Source organism: Mesocricetus auratus, unplaced genomic scaffold, assembly GCF_017639785.1.
Source record: "Mesocricetus auratus isolate SY011 unplaced genomic scaffold, BCM_Maur_2.0 Super-Scaffold_100004, whole genome shotgun sequence".
NCBI classification, from domain to species: domain Eukaryota; kingdom Metazoa; phylum Chordata; class Mammalia; order Rodentia; family Cricetidae; genus Mesocricetus; species Mesocricetus auratus.
The window spans coordinates 97303341-97318835 of NW_024429189.1; the positions used below are offsets into that span (position 1 = coordinate 97303341).

General features: G+C 45.8%; 1 protein-coding gene across 2 annotated transcripts in view; it reads right to left on the reverse strand.

The window, feature by feature from the left end:
- Positions 1 to 1140: 1140 nt before the first annotated feature.
- Positions 1141 to 15495, reverse strand: part of Dnaaf9 (dynein axonemal assembly factor 9) — a 130320-nt gene continuing 115965 nt past the window's right edge. For both annotated transcript variants that reach the window (XM_040746302.1, XM_040746301.1), the window contains exons 30-37: positions 12683 to 12818; positions 10968 to 11054; positions 9360 to 9466; positions 8937 to 9011; positions 7399 to 7601; positions 5558 to 5623; positions 4626 to 4719; positions 1141 to 3989 (exon numbers count right to left, since the gene is read on the reverse strand). In XM_040746302.1, coding sequence (XP_040602236.1) covers positions 3877 to 3989; positions 4626 to 4719; positions 5558 to 5623; positions 7399 to 7601; positions 8937 to 9011; positions 9360 to 9466; positions 10968 to 11054; positions 12683 to 12818 — 881 coding nt within the window. In that variant the 3' untranslated portion in view covers positions 1141 to 3876. The remainder of the gene's footprint in view (positions 3990 to 4625; positions 4720 to 5557; positions 5624 to 7398; positions 7602 to 8936; positions 9012 to 9359; positions 9467 to 10967; positions 11055 to 12682; positions 12819 to 15495) is intronic.

The window sequence follows — 15495 nt, forward strand, 5'->3', positions numbered from 1 at the left end:
CTCACCCAACCTTCCTGAATGTGGGCCTCTGGTCTGCAAGATGTGAGGCAGGAGGCTTGGGGGGCAGGGTTACTGCTGTCACCCTTTCCACATCTACCAGACCTTCCCCTGTACTGCAGCATTTAAACTCCCAAGCCTCCTGCACTGTTTTAGGAGGGCTGCTCTGAGCTCTCCTTTGGGCTAACTCCCAAAGCTGCCCTTGGGGGGCACTTCCCTTTGCCTCAGGCCCCTGAGGATATGACAGGAAGCAGGAGCTGTATGGACCAGGCTGCCTGGAGAGGTATCCCAAGAATCAGCCCTGTCAGCTTTGGGGTTGGGGATGAGGGGTAGATGGCAGCCATGTGACACAAACCCCATGCCAGTTCATGTTTGTTTTATTCCTCTAGTGTTGCAGACACTTGGGCCAACTTTGGAAGCTCTGTGCTTCCACAGCCCCACTCCAGAGCTCTTTCAGATCCAATTAGACGAGGCCAGTGTCCCCACTGCTGTGCTGTTACTCTGCCTGTTGGTAACTCAGTTGCCCCCATTCATAAAGAGAGCTTGTAAAAGGAGTTGGTCGAGCTCTGAAAGCATGGCTCCCACTGAAGCTTTGCCAGGTGGTCAGGGTTGGGCGAGTAAGCACGGTGCACATGCCTATAACCCTATTATACTAACTTTTGAGAATAGAACATGGCCAGCCTCTGGTACATAGCAAATTTGAGGCCAGCATGGTCTACAGGACATCTTATTTCAAAAAAAGCAACAACAAAAAGGAGGGTGGAGGGTCTGGGGTTGTAGATGAGCGATGGAGCCATGTGCCCAGCATGATCCTCCCTGACCCTTGCAATACAACAAGCAGAGAGGTGGAGTCTCAGGAGTGGGCAGGGGGCACTTGCAGTGTGGTGAGCTTTTCTTTGGGATGGTTAGTTTTGTGTACCTTGTCTCCAGCTCCTGGGGCTCCTCAAGTGTATAAGCCAGGGTGGGTAACTGTATGGTGTTTTACCCTCTGTGGGGGCTCCAAGTGTGAGTCTCGAGGGCTCCTCTCAGCAGTCCTAGCCAGGAACAACCCAGCCAGACTGAGAAAGTCTCCAGTTCCCAGGTTCTACCTTACAAAGCCATACCTGGGACATGGGACATGGGACAGTCAGGGACAGAGGCAACTTGTTGAGTGACAGTTTATTGGTCCTTAGCATTACATCTTAATATCCAAGGGAAATTCACAGACACAACTGCAGGTAAAAACATGTAAAATAATATAAAAATAAATTGAAGGCTACTTTTATATATTTACTGAATTAAGTAGTGTAATAAATACTATAATAAGCAAAAAGCTTCAATCACACAGTTCAGTTTCACTGAAGTTATAGTAGTGTTTGTAAATATGAATTTGTAAAATTTAAGTTACAAATATTAAAGCATTGAAAAACTAGTATAAAAGTGAATTTTGGCACGTAAGGGAGCTCTTCCATTAGTATCTGACTGAGGGACAGTGAGAAAGCCACCTCCCACCAGTTTTTGAGGTACAGCTATCAACTAGTTAGCAGCACGGCTAGAATACTTAACAGTTTAGTCTTTGAGTTGAACTTTTCCCTTTTGAGAAGCCAGAGCTTATTACTGTGCAAAAATTCTCCAAAATCCTAACAGGATTTAGGAGGGACATTTGTACTGATCACAGCCTAAAGGGCTAGTGTTCAGGCCTCAGGTCCAAGAGCCTGAGGGCTTGGTGGGGCCAACCTGGCTCCTATATTTGCTTCCTCCCTCCAATCATCAAGGGGAAATCCCACATTAAAACAAACAACCCATAACTTCAGTGACTTCACCACTATCACACTCACTCTGGTGATAAAACTGAAGCTGCTACTAGGGAAGCTGGTGGAAAGCACAAAAGCCCCTGGAGGACTTTGCCTGTCCTGGGAACTGATCCCTAAAACCCTTGCTGGGTCCCTGCTATCTATCCACTTCTAAGATCAAAGGCTGAAACAGAGCCACGCTTTTCCTCAGGAGATGGCTTCAGACCACACTGTTTGACCCAAAGGTCAAAGTGGATCATCCAATCGCATCGTCAAAGTCAAGAGACGCACAGGTTGTAGGGGACAGTCCAGGAGAAGCCTGGCCCTCTCCTGGTCCTCAAAGAACTCACAGTGTGTGGTTGCTGGGCCCCTCTAGACTCCCGAGCAGGCTGGGAACATCTATGGAGGCTTCAGCTGGCAAAGAATTTCTGAATATTCCGCCTTTTCTTCAAACCCACAGTTTTATAATCGTGTTGAGGTAATCAGTTTTCCCTCTGATGAGAGAACGGGGCAGTGGGGCAGGTTGGTGAAAGCACATTGCTATGACAGTGGTCAGAAACCAAGTTCACACACAGCGTGGCCCCAACCCCTCTTTAAAAACACTTTGTGCAGCAGCCAGACTGCCAGGCCAGAGCAGCCAGAGCTCTTAATCCAGAGCTTCCATTGAAAATTTCACAGTAACCCTGCAGGAAATGAAATGGCCTGTGGTTCTCCCCCCACCCCCAAAGGAAATGAAATAGCTTTGTGGTCCCCTTTCCCTTTTCTAAGGCTGCTAGCTCAAATTTTAGTTTTTAAAAAGAGCTTGGTGAAGATAAGTCATTGCTTATTAATCAATTGCACTTAAGATCTATGCTACTGAACTCCAGCCAGAAGTCGGGGATTTCCAGACTGGAGCTCGACAGGAGAGCCTTGTCACCAGTGTATTTTGGAGCTGAGATTGGAGCATATGGGCCTTTCTCTCTCAATGCAAGATTTCTTATCCAAATGGTACTTGTAATTTGGCTCATTTGTTCAAATGCTTTTTTCCTAATAAAAGTATATTTCACTGACAAGCCTTGATTATTACTTTGCTTTTTGCCCAGAGAGCTCTGTTATGAGCGCACGGCCTCATAAGCTCCATGTACCTCTCTGTTGTGCCAGGGCCCTTCCTCAAAGTCTCTCCACATCACAGAACACGATGCTGGCTTTACCTATGTGCTTCTTCCTAAGGCATGCAAAGAAGTCCAAGAAACTCAGAAAACGTTTATAGTTCAAACAGCAGAGGCTCTCACATCCTAGCAGACGTCCCCTTTAGTGACCTTGTTCCCCACTCTAATTAGGAAGGTCAGTCTTGGGATGCTAACTAATTCACCTTTGCTGTACGGTTCAACCTAAAAAAAAAAAAAAAACACTGGAACACTGGAGGGGATTCTAATTTGGATATCAGAATTCTTGAAATTCCTGGTCCCCAGGAACCAAGTAAACAAATTCAGGGGCAGTTTCGGGGGGAGGTTTTCTGAAATGTATTGCCTTCCATGACAAAGAGTGACGAGGCTGGATGTCAGAGACCAACAGCTCCCAAACGATTAGACCCTGGGCCCAAGACTAACCAGTTAGGGATATTCACCTTGACTGGGAGGCCAGGACTGCCAGGGCTTAGGCAGCAGGTCTGCTTGTCTCTGAATGCACAGCAATGCCACAGCAGCACCTAGACCAACCCCGGGAGTGCTGCTATTAATGCAGGGGCATCACACTTCCAGGAAGCAACCTATCTTGCTTCCATTCATCCCACAAAAGTGCTTTCATCTAGAAGGCATTGTAGATCTCTGCCTGGCCACTGCTTAGGCAACCAGGGCTCCTTCTAAATCCCAACAGCATCACTGTGCAAGTCAAAGGCTTCTCCTCAGCCCAGCAGTCTGAGGGAGATTGCTTCATCAGACACCAGAGCTGCTCATCCTGTGCACAGCCCCCACTGAGGGTGCAGAGAGAAGGGAGAATAAAGACAACATGTACTACACGGCAGGCACAGGCCAGGGAGGACAGAGACAGCCCCTTCAGGAGGGGCCTCCTAGGAAAGATGGACACCCATTCATTCATTCATCTCTGGTGGGCACAGGCCCAGCTTTCTTTAGGGCTTCTGCTCAAAGAGGTCGCGGTATTCCTGCTGCTCCAGCTCCCGGTTGTACCTCTCAATTTCCCGATTGGCCTCTTCCACGTAATCATTCATGAACTGGTCCATGACTGGCGCCTGGTTAAGGTGGTAAGATATGAGCCTGGAGAACAGGAAGGAGCACTTACCCTAGGGGGACCTGTGGGCAGGTGAGGTATGGGACACCAAACTGTCTGACACAGAGCATCTCAGCTACAAGGAGGGCAACAGGCATCATGAAGTCCTAGACCGGGCTCTTGGGTTTCATTACACATTGAAGCTTGCCAGTCTTGTGCTTCATCCTGTCCTTCTCTTTACACACAGACTGCTCTAACAGGCCATCTTCACTTTGTATGTCACGACCCTGTTGTTACCAATGCTGCCTTAAAACCACACTGCTCAATTAATCCCAGCACTCGGGAGGCAGAGGCAGGCAGATCTCTGTGAGTTCCAGACCAGCCTGGTCTACAAGAGCTAAGTTCCAGGACAGCCTCCAAAGCCACAGAGAAACCCTCTCAAAAAGCCAAAAAAACAAAGTACCAAAAAACCAACAACTTTAAAAGGATAATATGGTGCCTGTGGGGTTTGTCCCTGTGAGCTCCTTCAGGACTATAGACCTTGTATGCTCCTAGGACTTAGCTGTGCTGGTCCTAGCAGATACCCATTTTACAGGAGAAGTTTGCATCTCCCATATTTTCACACTGGGATTAAACTGATTCCAAGGATACGTGGGTGAAAATCGGTCTTGTCCCCAAAGAAGTTAACAAACTGGGTGCCATTGTAAAAGTAGCCTGCAGGAAGGGGATCCAAATGGCGTTTCACCTGTTGGAAAAGAATCCTCTTGAATAATCTGACAACTTTTTATCATTCATTCATTCATCCATTCAAAACAAACACCTGGGCATGGAGGCCCATGACTTTATTCCTAGTACCCTGAAGGCAGAGGTATGTGGATATCTAGGAATTTGTGGCTAGCTGGCCTGGTCTACATAGTGAGTTCCAGGCCAGCTGACTGCATAGGTGGCTCAGTTGTTCTTTCAGAAGACCTGGGTTCAATTCCAAGCACCCACATGGTAGTTCACAACCATCTGTAACTCCAGTTTCAGAGATCTGACACCCTCTTCTGGCACTAACATGATGCACAGACATTGGGACTAGCAGCAGTCCATGATGGCACTTAGAATGTAGCTTCTGGTTTTTTGTCCTGAGGCCTCAGTGTGCATGGGCTTTGGGAAGAGGTTTGGGGTCAGTTTGCTATTAACACTTACCCAGGAAATCTCACTTTGGCCTTAGGATACCATAGCTTTCCTACGAACAGCTCTGTCTATATGACTTTCTTCTGGGACTCAGCTGACTTCTGTGTAATTTGTCTTAAGCAGAGATCTTGTAAAACTACTTGGGCAGGTTGAGAAGTTCACGCTTCCCATTTTCCAGTCCTTTTACAGGTACCAGATCTCTTCCACTTCATTGACAGGTCACAGCAGAAGTGGCCACTCCATTTACTGAAGCTATAGGTCAGGTTTCCTGACCAGCTTCCTTTTGTGTCCAGAGAGAAGCAAGACTGCCAGGATATCCTACAAACCGTCCCTGACTCTGTGAACAAACCCAGGACAGCACTACAAGTCTAGGACAAGCACTTAGGGGAAGGTAGGCCACTCACATGGATGGTCTTGATCTCCTGCTGGGTCAGCATTCCCCTGGTTTTCAGAGCTTTCCTCTGAGGCCTCTATGTAGATGTGGAGAGAACACACATTTCAACAGAGCTGAGGGAATACAGGGTAGCTGAAGGCTCAAAGGAGTGTGAGTCAGTTACATATCGAAGATCCCAGAAGGAAGAGCAAATGAACTAGCTTTTGTGGACATAATATCTTGCTTGTCTACTCCCTTGAGGAAACTCCTTTCCCACTACAGAGGTTTGCAAGATAGTCGGAAACAAATGGTAGAGCCTAGTGCTTTGCAAATGGGCATAGTCCTTCCTGCCTTTTGGCAGATTCAGGTGCCTAAGTCACAACAGGTAACTGAGTGCCTGAGGTTTCACAGTCTAGTAGCATTTAAGACATTATCCAAAGCAGGGAGTGGTGACACACACCTGTGATCCCTGCAATTGGGAGGCTTAAAGCCGGAGGGTTAAAAATCTGAAGCCAGCCTGGCCTACACAGTGAGAGTCTGCCTAACCACCTCAGTCAAAAAAACAACTAACATCCTACAAAACACCCCTTCAAAACAAAAGCACAGGCCGGGCGTTGGTGGTGCACGCCTTTAATCCCAGCACTGGGGAGGCAGAGGCAGGCGGATCTCTGTGAGTTCGAGACCAGCCTGGACTACCAAGCTAGTTCCAGGACAGCCTCCAAAGCCACAGAGAAACCCTGTCTCGAAAAACCAAAAAAAAAAAAAAAAACAAAAAAACAAAAACAACAAAAAAAAACAAAAGCACAAGCAGAGCTGGGTGTTGGTGGCCCACACCTTTAATCCCAACACTGGGGAGGCAGAGGCAGGAGGATCTCTTTGAGGCCAGCCTGTCTACAGAGTGGGTTCCAGGAAAGGCTCCAAAGCAATACAGAGAAACCCTGTCTTGAAAAACAAAACCAAAAAAAACAAACAAAAAGAAAAACTAGGAAGGGAAAAGCAAAAGCATAATTTACCCGTGAGAGGCAGCTCATAGCTCCTATAAGGCTAGTATCAATGGACAAAACCTAGGGCCCATGCAACTCTGCTCCTGGAGTTCCAGACAAGCCAAACTACCGATATTGCCTGCGCTTAGCACCACAGCTTCTAGAGCATCTGGGCGTCAGAGTCCACAGTACTGGGCTGGAAGAAGCTCAGCAGCATGGAGCACTGCTCTTCCAGAGGACCTGGGAGTGACTTCTAGCCCCCAGGTATCTGCATCTCTAGTTCCAGGGCTTCTGACTCTTCCAGCCTCCACAGGCACCAAGCACACATGTGGTGCAGATATATGTGCAGGCAAAACGCCCATACACATAAAATAAAAAGTAAAAAAAGTACATAGGGCCAGGCTTTAGTCGCAGCACTCAAGAGGTAGGGCTGTGAGTTCGAGGCCAGTCTGGTCTACATAGCTCCAGGACAGCCAGGACTGTCACAGAAAAACTCTGTCTTGAAAAACAAATAAAACCCCCAAACCAAGGTGGGTGGTAGCTGTGTATGCCTTTAATCTTAGCACTCAGGAAGCAAAGGTAGGCAGGCAGATCTCTGTGAGTTCGAGGTCAGCCTGGTCTACAGAGGACAGCCTAGAACTAGAGCTACACAGAGACCCTGTTCAGAAAAACAAACAACAACAACAAAAAACCCAGACACAAAACAAAACACAATATTGCCATATCTGCCTTGAGTTTGCCCCCACAGGCTGCTTCTTAATCCTAAAATGTCCCTAAGTATTGACTGAGCCCTGAGGTGTATACTGGTGGGTGTCAGAGGGAAGAAGGCCAGAGTCAGTGGAGTGTGCTGGTTGTGTCTGGGCTCAGCTATGTTGGTTTTGCAAGTCACCTGCTTAGCTGACTGTCGAAGCCAGTCCTTGAGGCTGTCCTCCTTCAGGGAGCAACCAATGAACACAAGGTAGCATTCTGGCTGCCCACTGTCTTGAGGTGTGCTTCTTGAGTTGGGTGGTGGAGTAGGTCCCTCCAAAACTGGCATAATGCTCAGGGAGTTGGTCAAAGTGTTGTGACAGACCTCCATGGTCTTTTCAGAATCTGCACAGAGAACACATTTTTCCATGAGATCAAATCACAAAAGAATGCTACACTATAAGCCGGGTGGTGGTGGCGCACGCCTTTAATCCCAGCACTTGGGAGACAGATGCAGGTGGATCTCTGTGAGTTCGAGGCCAGCCTGGTCTACAGAGCGAGTTCCAGGACAACCTCCAAACAATACAGAGAAACCCTGTCACGAAAAACCAAAAAAAAAAAAAAAAAAAAAAGAATGCTACACTGTAAGTGTTGGCAGGTTGACAGATTCCTAAGAACTGACATGATGAGTAGTGGTAAGTTGGAAAGGATGAAATAGAAGTTTATGGCTCGGTTGGTGTGGGTGATAAGACACACACTTAACCAGGCAGAGGACCATAAGAGGAAGAAAAGACTTGTAGGCAAGATAAGCTGGGCCATTCACCACTGCCTCTGCAAGGCTGTAAAAGGAGAGGCCTCTGCACTGATAGTAACATCCAGGGAAGCAGCAACATCTCCCCAGAGGCTAAATGCAGTGTCTGGCTGTGACACCAAGAACTAAGCACTACCCAGCAGCTTGAGGGGCAGCAACCTGAGGAGGTGGCCAGTGGTGAATGCTCTTCTAGAGGACCAGTTTTTGATTCCCAGCACCCAGACAGTGGCTCACATCATCTATAATTCCAGGTGCAGGGGATATAAATGGGTACTAGGCACACATGGTATACACATACATTCGGGCAAAACCTGCATAAATGTAAGTAACACAGATTTATAAAAGAGTGGAAGAAAGCATTGACACACATTAGCTGGGTTTTAATGGCTGTATCCTGTAGCCCAACTGCTCCAAGATTTGGAGGCCCTCAGCAGAAATCCTTCATCTCCTCAGATGCAATAAACTGCTGTGGTTCCTGTCTTTTCTGCCTCTGAACTTTGGCAAATGCTGTTCTTTTTCCTTGGCATTTGCTCCTCTTCCTCAACATTGAGGTGACATGTTTGAGTTCCTCTCTGACCCCCATCCTCAGAAAATCAACAGGATTTTAAGGGCTCTAAGGGTCTAAAGCTTACTAAACAAAAGGAAGAAAAAAAAAAGCAGAGTTCCAAGACTTTGACTAGATTGGGAATTCTGGCTTTGTCAAGTCTGGGAGGAAGGAAAGAGGAAGCCATGGATGACCATGTGGGGTGTAGGTCTGTGAAATGTGGAGTCAAGGAGATGTGGAGAGTAACCCAGGAGCAGAGGGAAGATTCTCCACTCTGAGAGAGGACTGGGCCAGAAAGTCCTCCAGCAGGGTAGTGCCAGGAGAGACTATGAGGTTACACCATGAGCGTGAGTGTCCAAGCTACCAAGGCTCACCATGCATTTACCTGAAAACTTCACTTTGCCAAGGATGTGGTAGATATTTCCAGAGAAGGGACTTGGCTTGATGGAAGACTGAATGGCTGGGGAGGAAAAGGATAGAATGTCAGCTATCTGGACGTAGAGGCCAAGCTTAGGCCAACATAGTTGGGAAGGTCAGGGCCAAAGGAGGGGCTCAAAATTCAGAGCTGCCATCTCCATTTCCAACTCCATCTCCATCTCCTCCGGTCCAGGGCCTCTGCCACTATTCCCTCGGAGGATCAAAGTGTGGCCACATGTTATCAGACCCAGGAACTCTGAGCTCATCAAACCCCCTACCTGCTTTTGATCCTGACGGTATGGAGAAAACACCAAGGATATTGACTGAAATGGAGCCACAGGGAAGGGACAATTCTTCCATCGGGGTGAATCATGTCCTAACAACAGCTCACCTTTACACTTGGTCACAAAGCGGGTTTTCTCCAGAGGACGCTCAAACCATACACAGATCTGAACCATCAATGGAAAGACGGATCCGGAATCAAATTTGCCTTCATACCTTAAAATAATTTTCATAATGTAACAACAAGTAGTTTTAATGCTTTGACAGATTCATGCATATAGACAATAAGATGTAATCCCCTTTGCCCCCGTTTCAACCATTCAGGGTTTGGGGGGTTTCAGTGTTATATATACTATTTTGGGATGAATAATTTGTCATTTGTTCAATCTTCTCTCACTAATACACTTATTTGTTTACAATATATTTTCCTCTTTTTTTTCCCCCTGTATGATCTAGGGTCTTACCTATACTAGGTTGTAAACAAAGGTGACCTTAAATTTCTGATCCTCTGGACGTCCACCTCCTTAATACAGGGATTAAAAGTATGGGGTAGCCGGGCGTTGGTGGTACACGCCTTTAATCCCAGCACTGGGGAGGCAGAGGCAGGCGGATCTCTGTGAGTTTGAGACCAGCCTGGACTACCAAGCGAGTTCCAGGACAGCCTCCAAAGCCACAGAGAAACCCTGTCTCGAAAAACCAAAAAAAAAAAAAAAAAAAAAAAAAAGTATGGGGTACCACACCTAGTTTATATGGGGATAGAGACTGAACTTCAGGCTTTGTTTTTTTGTTTTTGTTTTTGATTTTTGTTTTTTTTTGAGATAGGGTTTCTCTGTATAACAGTCTTGGCTGACCTGGAACTCACTCTGTAGACCAGACTGGCCTTGAACTCAGATGTCTTCCTGCCTCTGCCTCCCAAGTGCATGCACCACCACCGCCCAGCTAAAGCACTGTTTCCAATGTGCACACCTCTGCTTCACTGTGAGACTGGAAAGCATGTTCGCTCCTTGGAGCAAGACCTCCTTGAGAATACAGGTCTAACTTTTCTAGACTAGCAGTAGCTCCCCCTAAAGTCAAGGGCCTGTGTACTCCCTCAGACCCCAAGGATACTAGGAGTCCTTCCTAACACAGTAGAAGCCACCCCACTCCACTCCCACTCCATCCTGCCCCCACTTTGAACTGGAGAGTCACCTGCTTCAGTTTCCAAAAAGCTAGGATTACTTTCCACACTCCAAACATGCCCATCTCATGGTGGGCAACTTAAAACATACATATTTCTCTAGAAGGAACTAAGGAGATGAGATGCCCCTGCTGTGTTCCCTAAATTTTCAGTTCAGCAGTCACACAGCTTGTCACAAACCCATTAAGAACAGGGTTAAACTCAGAGCATTAAACTTAGGGTTTTGTGTGTGTGTGTGTGTGTGTGTGTGTTTAAACTTTGAGACAGGAAGGCAATTTTTTACCTAAGCCTTGGTGCATGCCACCAAGACCCACTGTACTTGGTGCCTGCAGGATGACCCCTGGAATTGCAATGTACAGAGAGACTCAGAATGTGGAGCCCTGGCCCCTTGGCAAGGCTATGGGACATGGCATGTTATACCAGTTAACACGTGTGCATGATCCTTGTGAAGCATGCATTCTATTGTCATTTCTGTTCTTTCTTTGCTGTAGATGTGGCTCATATTTCTTTTTAAAGCTACTATTCAGTAATGATACTTGCCAGCCAGGAAACATTAAGTATCGAGAGCGTAGCATCTGGGGACTTGAAAAACTGTTTTCTGAGAGAATCAGCTCAATGTCTTCATTCCTTTAAAAACACAGAGAAGCAGAAAAGTCCCAGGTTAATTCAGATTGTCAGTGTTAACCTCTCCACACATGCATGCATGCCTTTTTTCCTGACAAAGAATATGAAAGTTAGTTGTAGGCATAATAGTTTGCTTCTAAATACTTCAATATGCATATTCAAAGAATAGTTTCTCATAGCAGAGGCAGTCAGATTTCTTTTCTTTTTTTTTTTTTTGTTTTTTTTTTGGTTTTTGAGACAGGGTTTCTCTGTATTGTTTTGGAGGCTGTCCTGGAACTTGCTCTGTAGACCAGGCTGGCCTCGAACTTACAGAGATCCACCTGCTTCTGCCTCCTGAGTGCTGGGATTAAAGGCGTGTGCCACCAACATCCGGCTGGCAGTCAGATTTCTGTGACTTTAAGGACAGCTTGGTCTACAGAGTGAGTTTCTGATCATCTAGGGCTACATAGAATCCCTATCTCACAACAAACAAAACCAAAACTGCCAAAAACAAAACAAAAATATTTTTTCTTCTTTTTTTTTTAACGAGACAGTGTTTCTCTGTATTGTTTTGGAGGCTATCCGTCCAGCCTGGCCTCGAACTCACAGAGATCCGCCTGCCTCTGCCTCCCGAGTGCTGGGATTAAAGGCGTGTGCCACCACCGCCCGGCCAAAAATATTTTTTCTTACAGGACCACAATATACTATTACATCTGAGGAACTTAGTACTATGATCAGCAATTCTATGAATGTAGAATTTCAGGTCCTACCCATGACTCACTGAATCAGAAACTTTTTTTTTGACAGATGGTCTCTTGTAGCCCAGGCTGTCCTTGAACTCACTAAGTAGCTGAGGATGACCTGATCCTCCTACCTCTACTTCCTCAAGTGTTGAGACTACAGACATATTCCACCAAGCCTGGTTTATCTGGTGATGGTGATCAGGAGCCAGGTGATATTGTCTTTACTGACTCATAACAGAGAGGCACACAGTATCAGAATGTCCCATCACTGTTTTTGCTATTTAATCATTTGATCAACACAGTGCCTGCCAGATCTTAAGAATGTAAAGGTGGGGCAGAGAGTTGGCTGCAGCACCTGTTAGTCTTGCAGAGGACCTGAGTTTCATTCCAGGCTCCCATGGTGGCTTACAATCATCCATCGCTTTTGTTCCAGGGAATTAGATGCCCTCCTCTGACGTTCCCAGGCACAGGCAAGCACCTGGTACATAGTCATGTCTCAGCCCTCTACCTTATGTCTGTGTGTGTAGCTAGGGACTGATGTAGGGTGTTGCACCTGCTAGCAGGCATGTGCCACTGCACCCAGCCTTTTACATGGGTGGTGAGGATCAACCTGGGGCCCTCATGCTTGTATGGCTAACACTTTACCGACTGAAATATTTCCCTGGATAACAAAACAATATTTTTTACATTTTTTGTGAATGCACACAAAAAAAGTTGACCTCTGGCTTCCATACACATGCCCACAGAGATGCACTTCCCCAGTGCTGTTAAAAGTGTATGTACATGCTGTAGTCAGGGCTTTCCCTCCACCATGTGTGTCTGAGATACAGAGGAACACGCTGTGATCCAGCCAGGTGCTGTATCTGCGAGAGAAGCTGGGCACATAGAGTGGAGTCTGCACACGTTTACCTCGTAACAATCCCATTTTCTGCAAGAATGAAGGCTGCAGTAGGATTGGCAGCCCTGATGAGGGTCTGCAGCTGGACAAGGAGAGGGTGCCTCTGTTCCATTGCGTGACTGGTAAACACCACATTATTCACCAGGCCTGAAGAACAAAACCAAAACATATTAGCCTTCAGAATCTTGACTGGGGCTGCAGGCTCACATAAACGTGGCCTCTGCTCCTTCCACTGACCATTCTTTCTCCTCTTCCAGGAACTGCCACATCTTAAGAGTACATGCTTAGCTGCTTCACTTCTAATTTCATATATTTTGTTTTGTGGGTTTTTTTTTTGGCTTTTGTTTTGTTTTTGAGACAGGGTTTCACGTTGTACCTTTGGCTGGTCTGGAACTTACTATGTAAACCAGAATAAACTTCAACTTGTGGTGATCTCCCTGCCTCTGCCTCCTGAATGCTGGGATTACAGATGTGTAGCTTTTTGCTTTTTGAGACATGGTTTACTAAGATGTAGCCTAAGCTTGAAGGAAATCATTGTGTAGCCCAGTGTGGTCATTAATTCACAATAATCCTGACTCAGGACCCTACATACTGGGATTATAAACTTGGGAGACCAAGCCTACCTGCTATTCTCTTTTCACCTTCTCACATTTATCATGTGCACCTGCACTGTAAAAACTGGCATGAGTTTCCACCCACCATAAAGGGACAGAACATGAATTCAGGTTACCTAGGCCTGGTAGAAGCACCTTAACCACTAAGCCATCTCATAGTCCCCCAAACTAATTTAGCTTCTCTTAATTCAATTTTCTGGCTGTTATTTGGAGTTCTTGATCAAAGAGCTTTCCAAATCCCTTACATTCAACCTTATCTGAAACTGGTGCCATTAGCCTTCAGTAGCTCAAACCAAAGATGTTTATTCACCAACAAGCAGTTACTACACATTAGGTGCTCAACAACTATGTCCTCAGAGTCACATTATCCCAAGATCAGTGTTGACACAGATATTCATACAGTGACACGGTAAAAAAGGGGAGCCAGCCGGGCGGTGGTGGCGCACGCCTTTAATCCCAGCACTCAGGAGGCAGAGGCAGGCGGATCTCTGTAAAGTTCGAGGCCGGGCTGGTCCGACAGCCTCCAAAACAATACAGAGAAACCCTGTCTCGTAAAACCAAAAAAAAAAAAAAAAAAAAAAGGGGGGGGGGCCAATGTAGCGATTTGTACAATGAGTAACAATGACACCACTCTAAAACTTTTGTAAAAATGTAAATTCACAAAACTATGGAGAATTTAGTAATCAGCAAAGTTATTCCCACTCTGGCATAATCATACTTCTTTCAAATTTGACTTATTTTCACAGTTATAAATATGATTAATAAGGTTTCTATTGATATAGACTATTTCTGCTATAAAATGATTTGCCTTTTTGGGGTCAGGGTCTAGTCCAGGACATCTTAGAACTCGTGATGTAACTAAGGTTGATCTTCAAGCTCTGATACCTCTGCCTTGCCTCTACCTCTGGAGCTCTGGATTACAGGCATGTACTGGTTTACAGGGTGTTAGAGATCAAATCTAGCACTTCAAGCATGCTAGGTAAGCATGCTATCAACTGGAACATATCTTGAATCTCTTCAATTGCATTTTCTAGTGAAATAATAATAATAGCTATTATTTTGGTTTTTTGAGATGGGTTTTTCTGTATAGCCTTGGCTATCCTGGAACACTCTATACAGACCAAGCTGGTCTTAATTTATAAGAGATCTGACTATTTAATAATTTTTATATCATATTGTGGAATGAGAGAGATGTCTCAGTGGTTAAGATAATTTGTTGTTCTTGAACAGGATCCAGGTTTGGTTCCCAGTATACTTATGATGGTTCATAACCATCAGTAGGCATGCACATGGTGCACACACACACACACACATGCAGGCAAAACACTCACAGAATAAAATAAAATGAAAACCATTCAGATATGCACCAAACTAGAAAACAGTAGCCCCATTCTCTGGTTTTAAGAGTTATCAAGGTGCTGGAGAGATGGCTCAGAGGTTAAGAGCATTGGCTGCTCTTCCAGAGGTCCTGAGTTCAATTCCCAGTAACCACATAGTTGTTCATAATCATCTATAATGAGATCTGGTGCCATATTCTTTCAGGCAGGCACACATGTAGGCAGAACACTGTGTACATAATAAAGAAGTAAATATTAAAAAAAAAGAATTATTGGCAGGTGGATCTCAGTAAGTTTGAGGCCAGCTTGATCTACAAAGCAAGTTCTAGGATAGCCAGGACCGTTACACAGAGAAACCCTGTCTCGAAAAACCAATCATCACCATCATCATCACTGGCTGGATGTGGTGGTACAAACCTTTAATCCCAGCACTCAGGAGGCAGTTGAATTTCTCTGAGTTTGAGGCCAGCCTGGTTTACAGAATAAGTTCTAGGATAGCCAGGGTTAGAGAAACCCTGTCTCAGACAAAAACAAAATTATCAGTACTTAGCTAATCGTATTTTATCTATACCTTACCCTTGCCCATCTCTTGACCCTCCCTCCATTGTGGGGAGCTGATGAAATCCTGAGTGAATGTGTGTCAGTGACTTGAACATTGCCATGCCAAGGAACCCAATGCCTCAGACCCAAGAGAATGGCAGGCCTTCTGTGGGTCAGGTTCAGGAGAATGACAAAGTCTTCCTCTGGCCCAAGTATGGCATTTATAAAAGATTAGTCATTAACTAAAACCAGTTGACTGTAGCCTCAAACTGCTTCTCTAGGGTGCTCTTACCAAGGTTAGCTAGCCCACCCCCTCCTTCAGCTGTACACAAT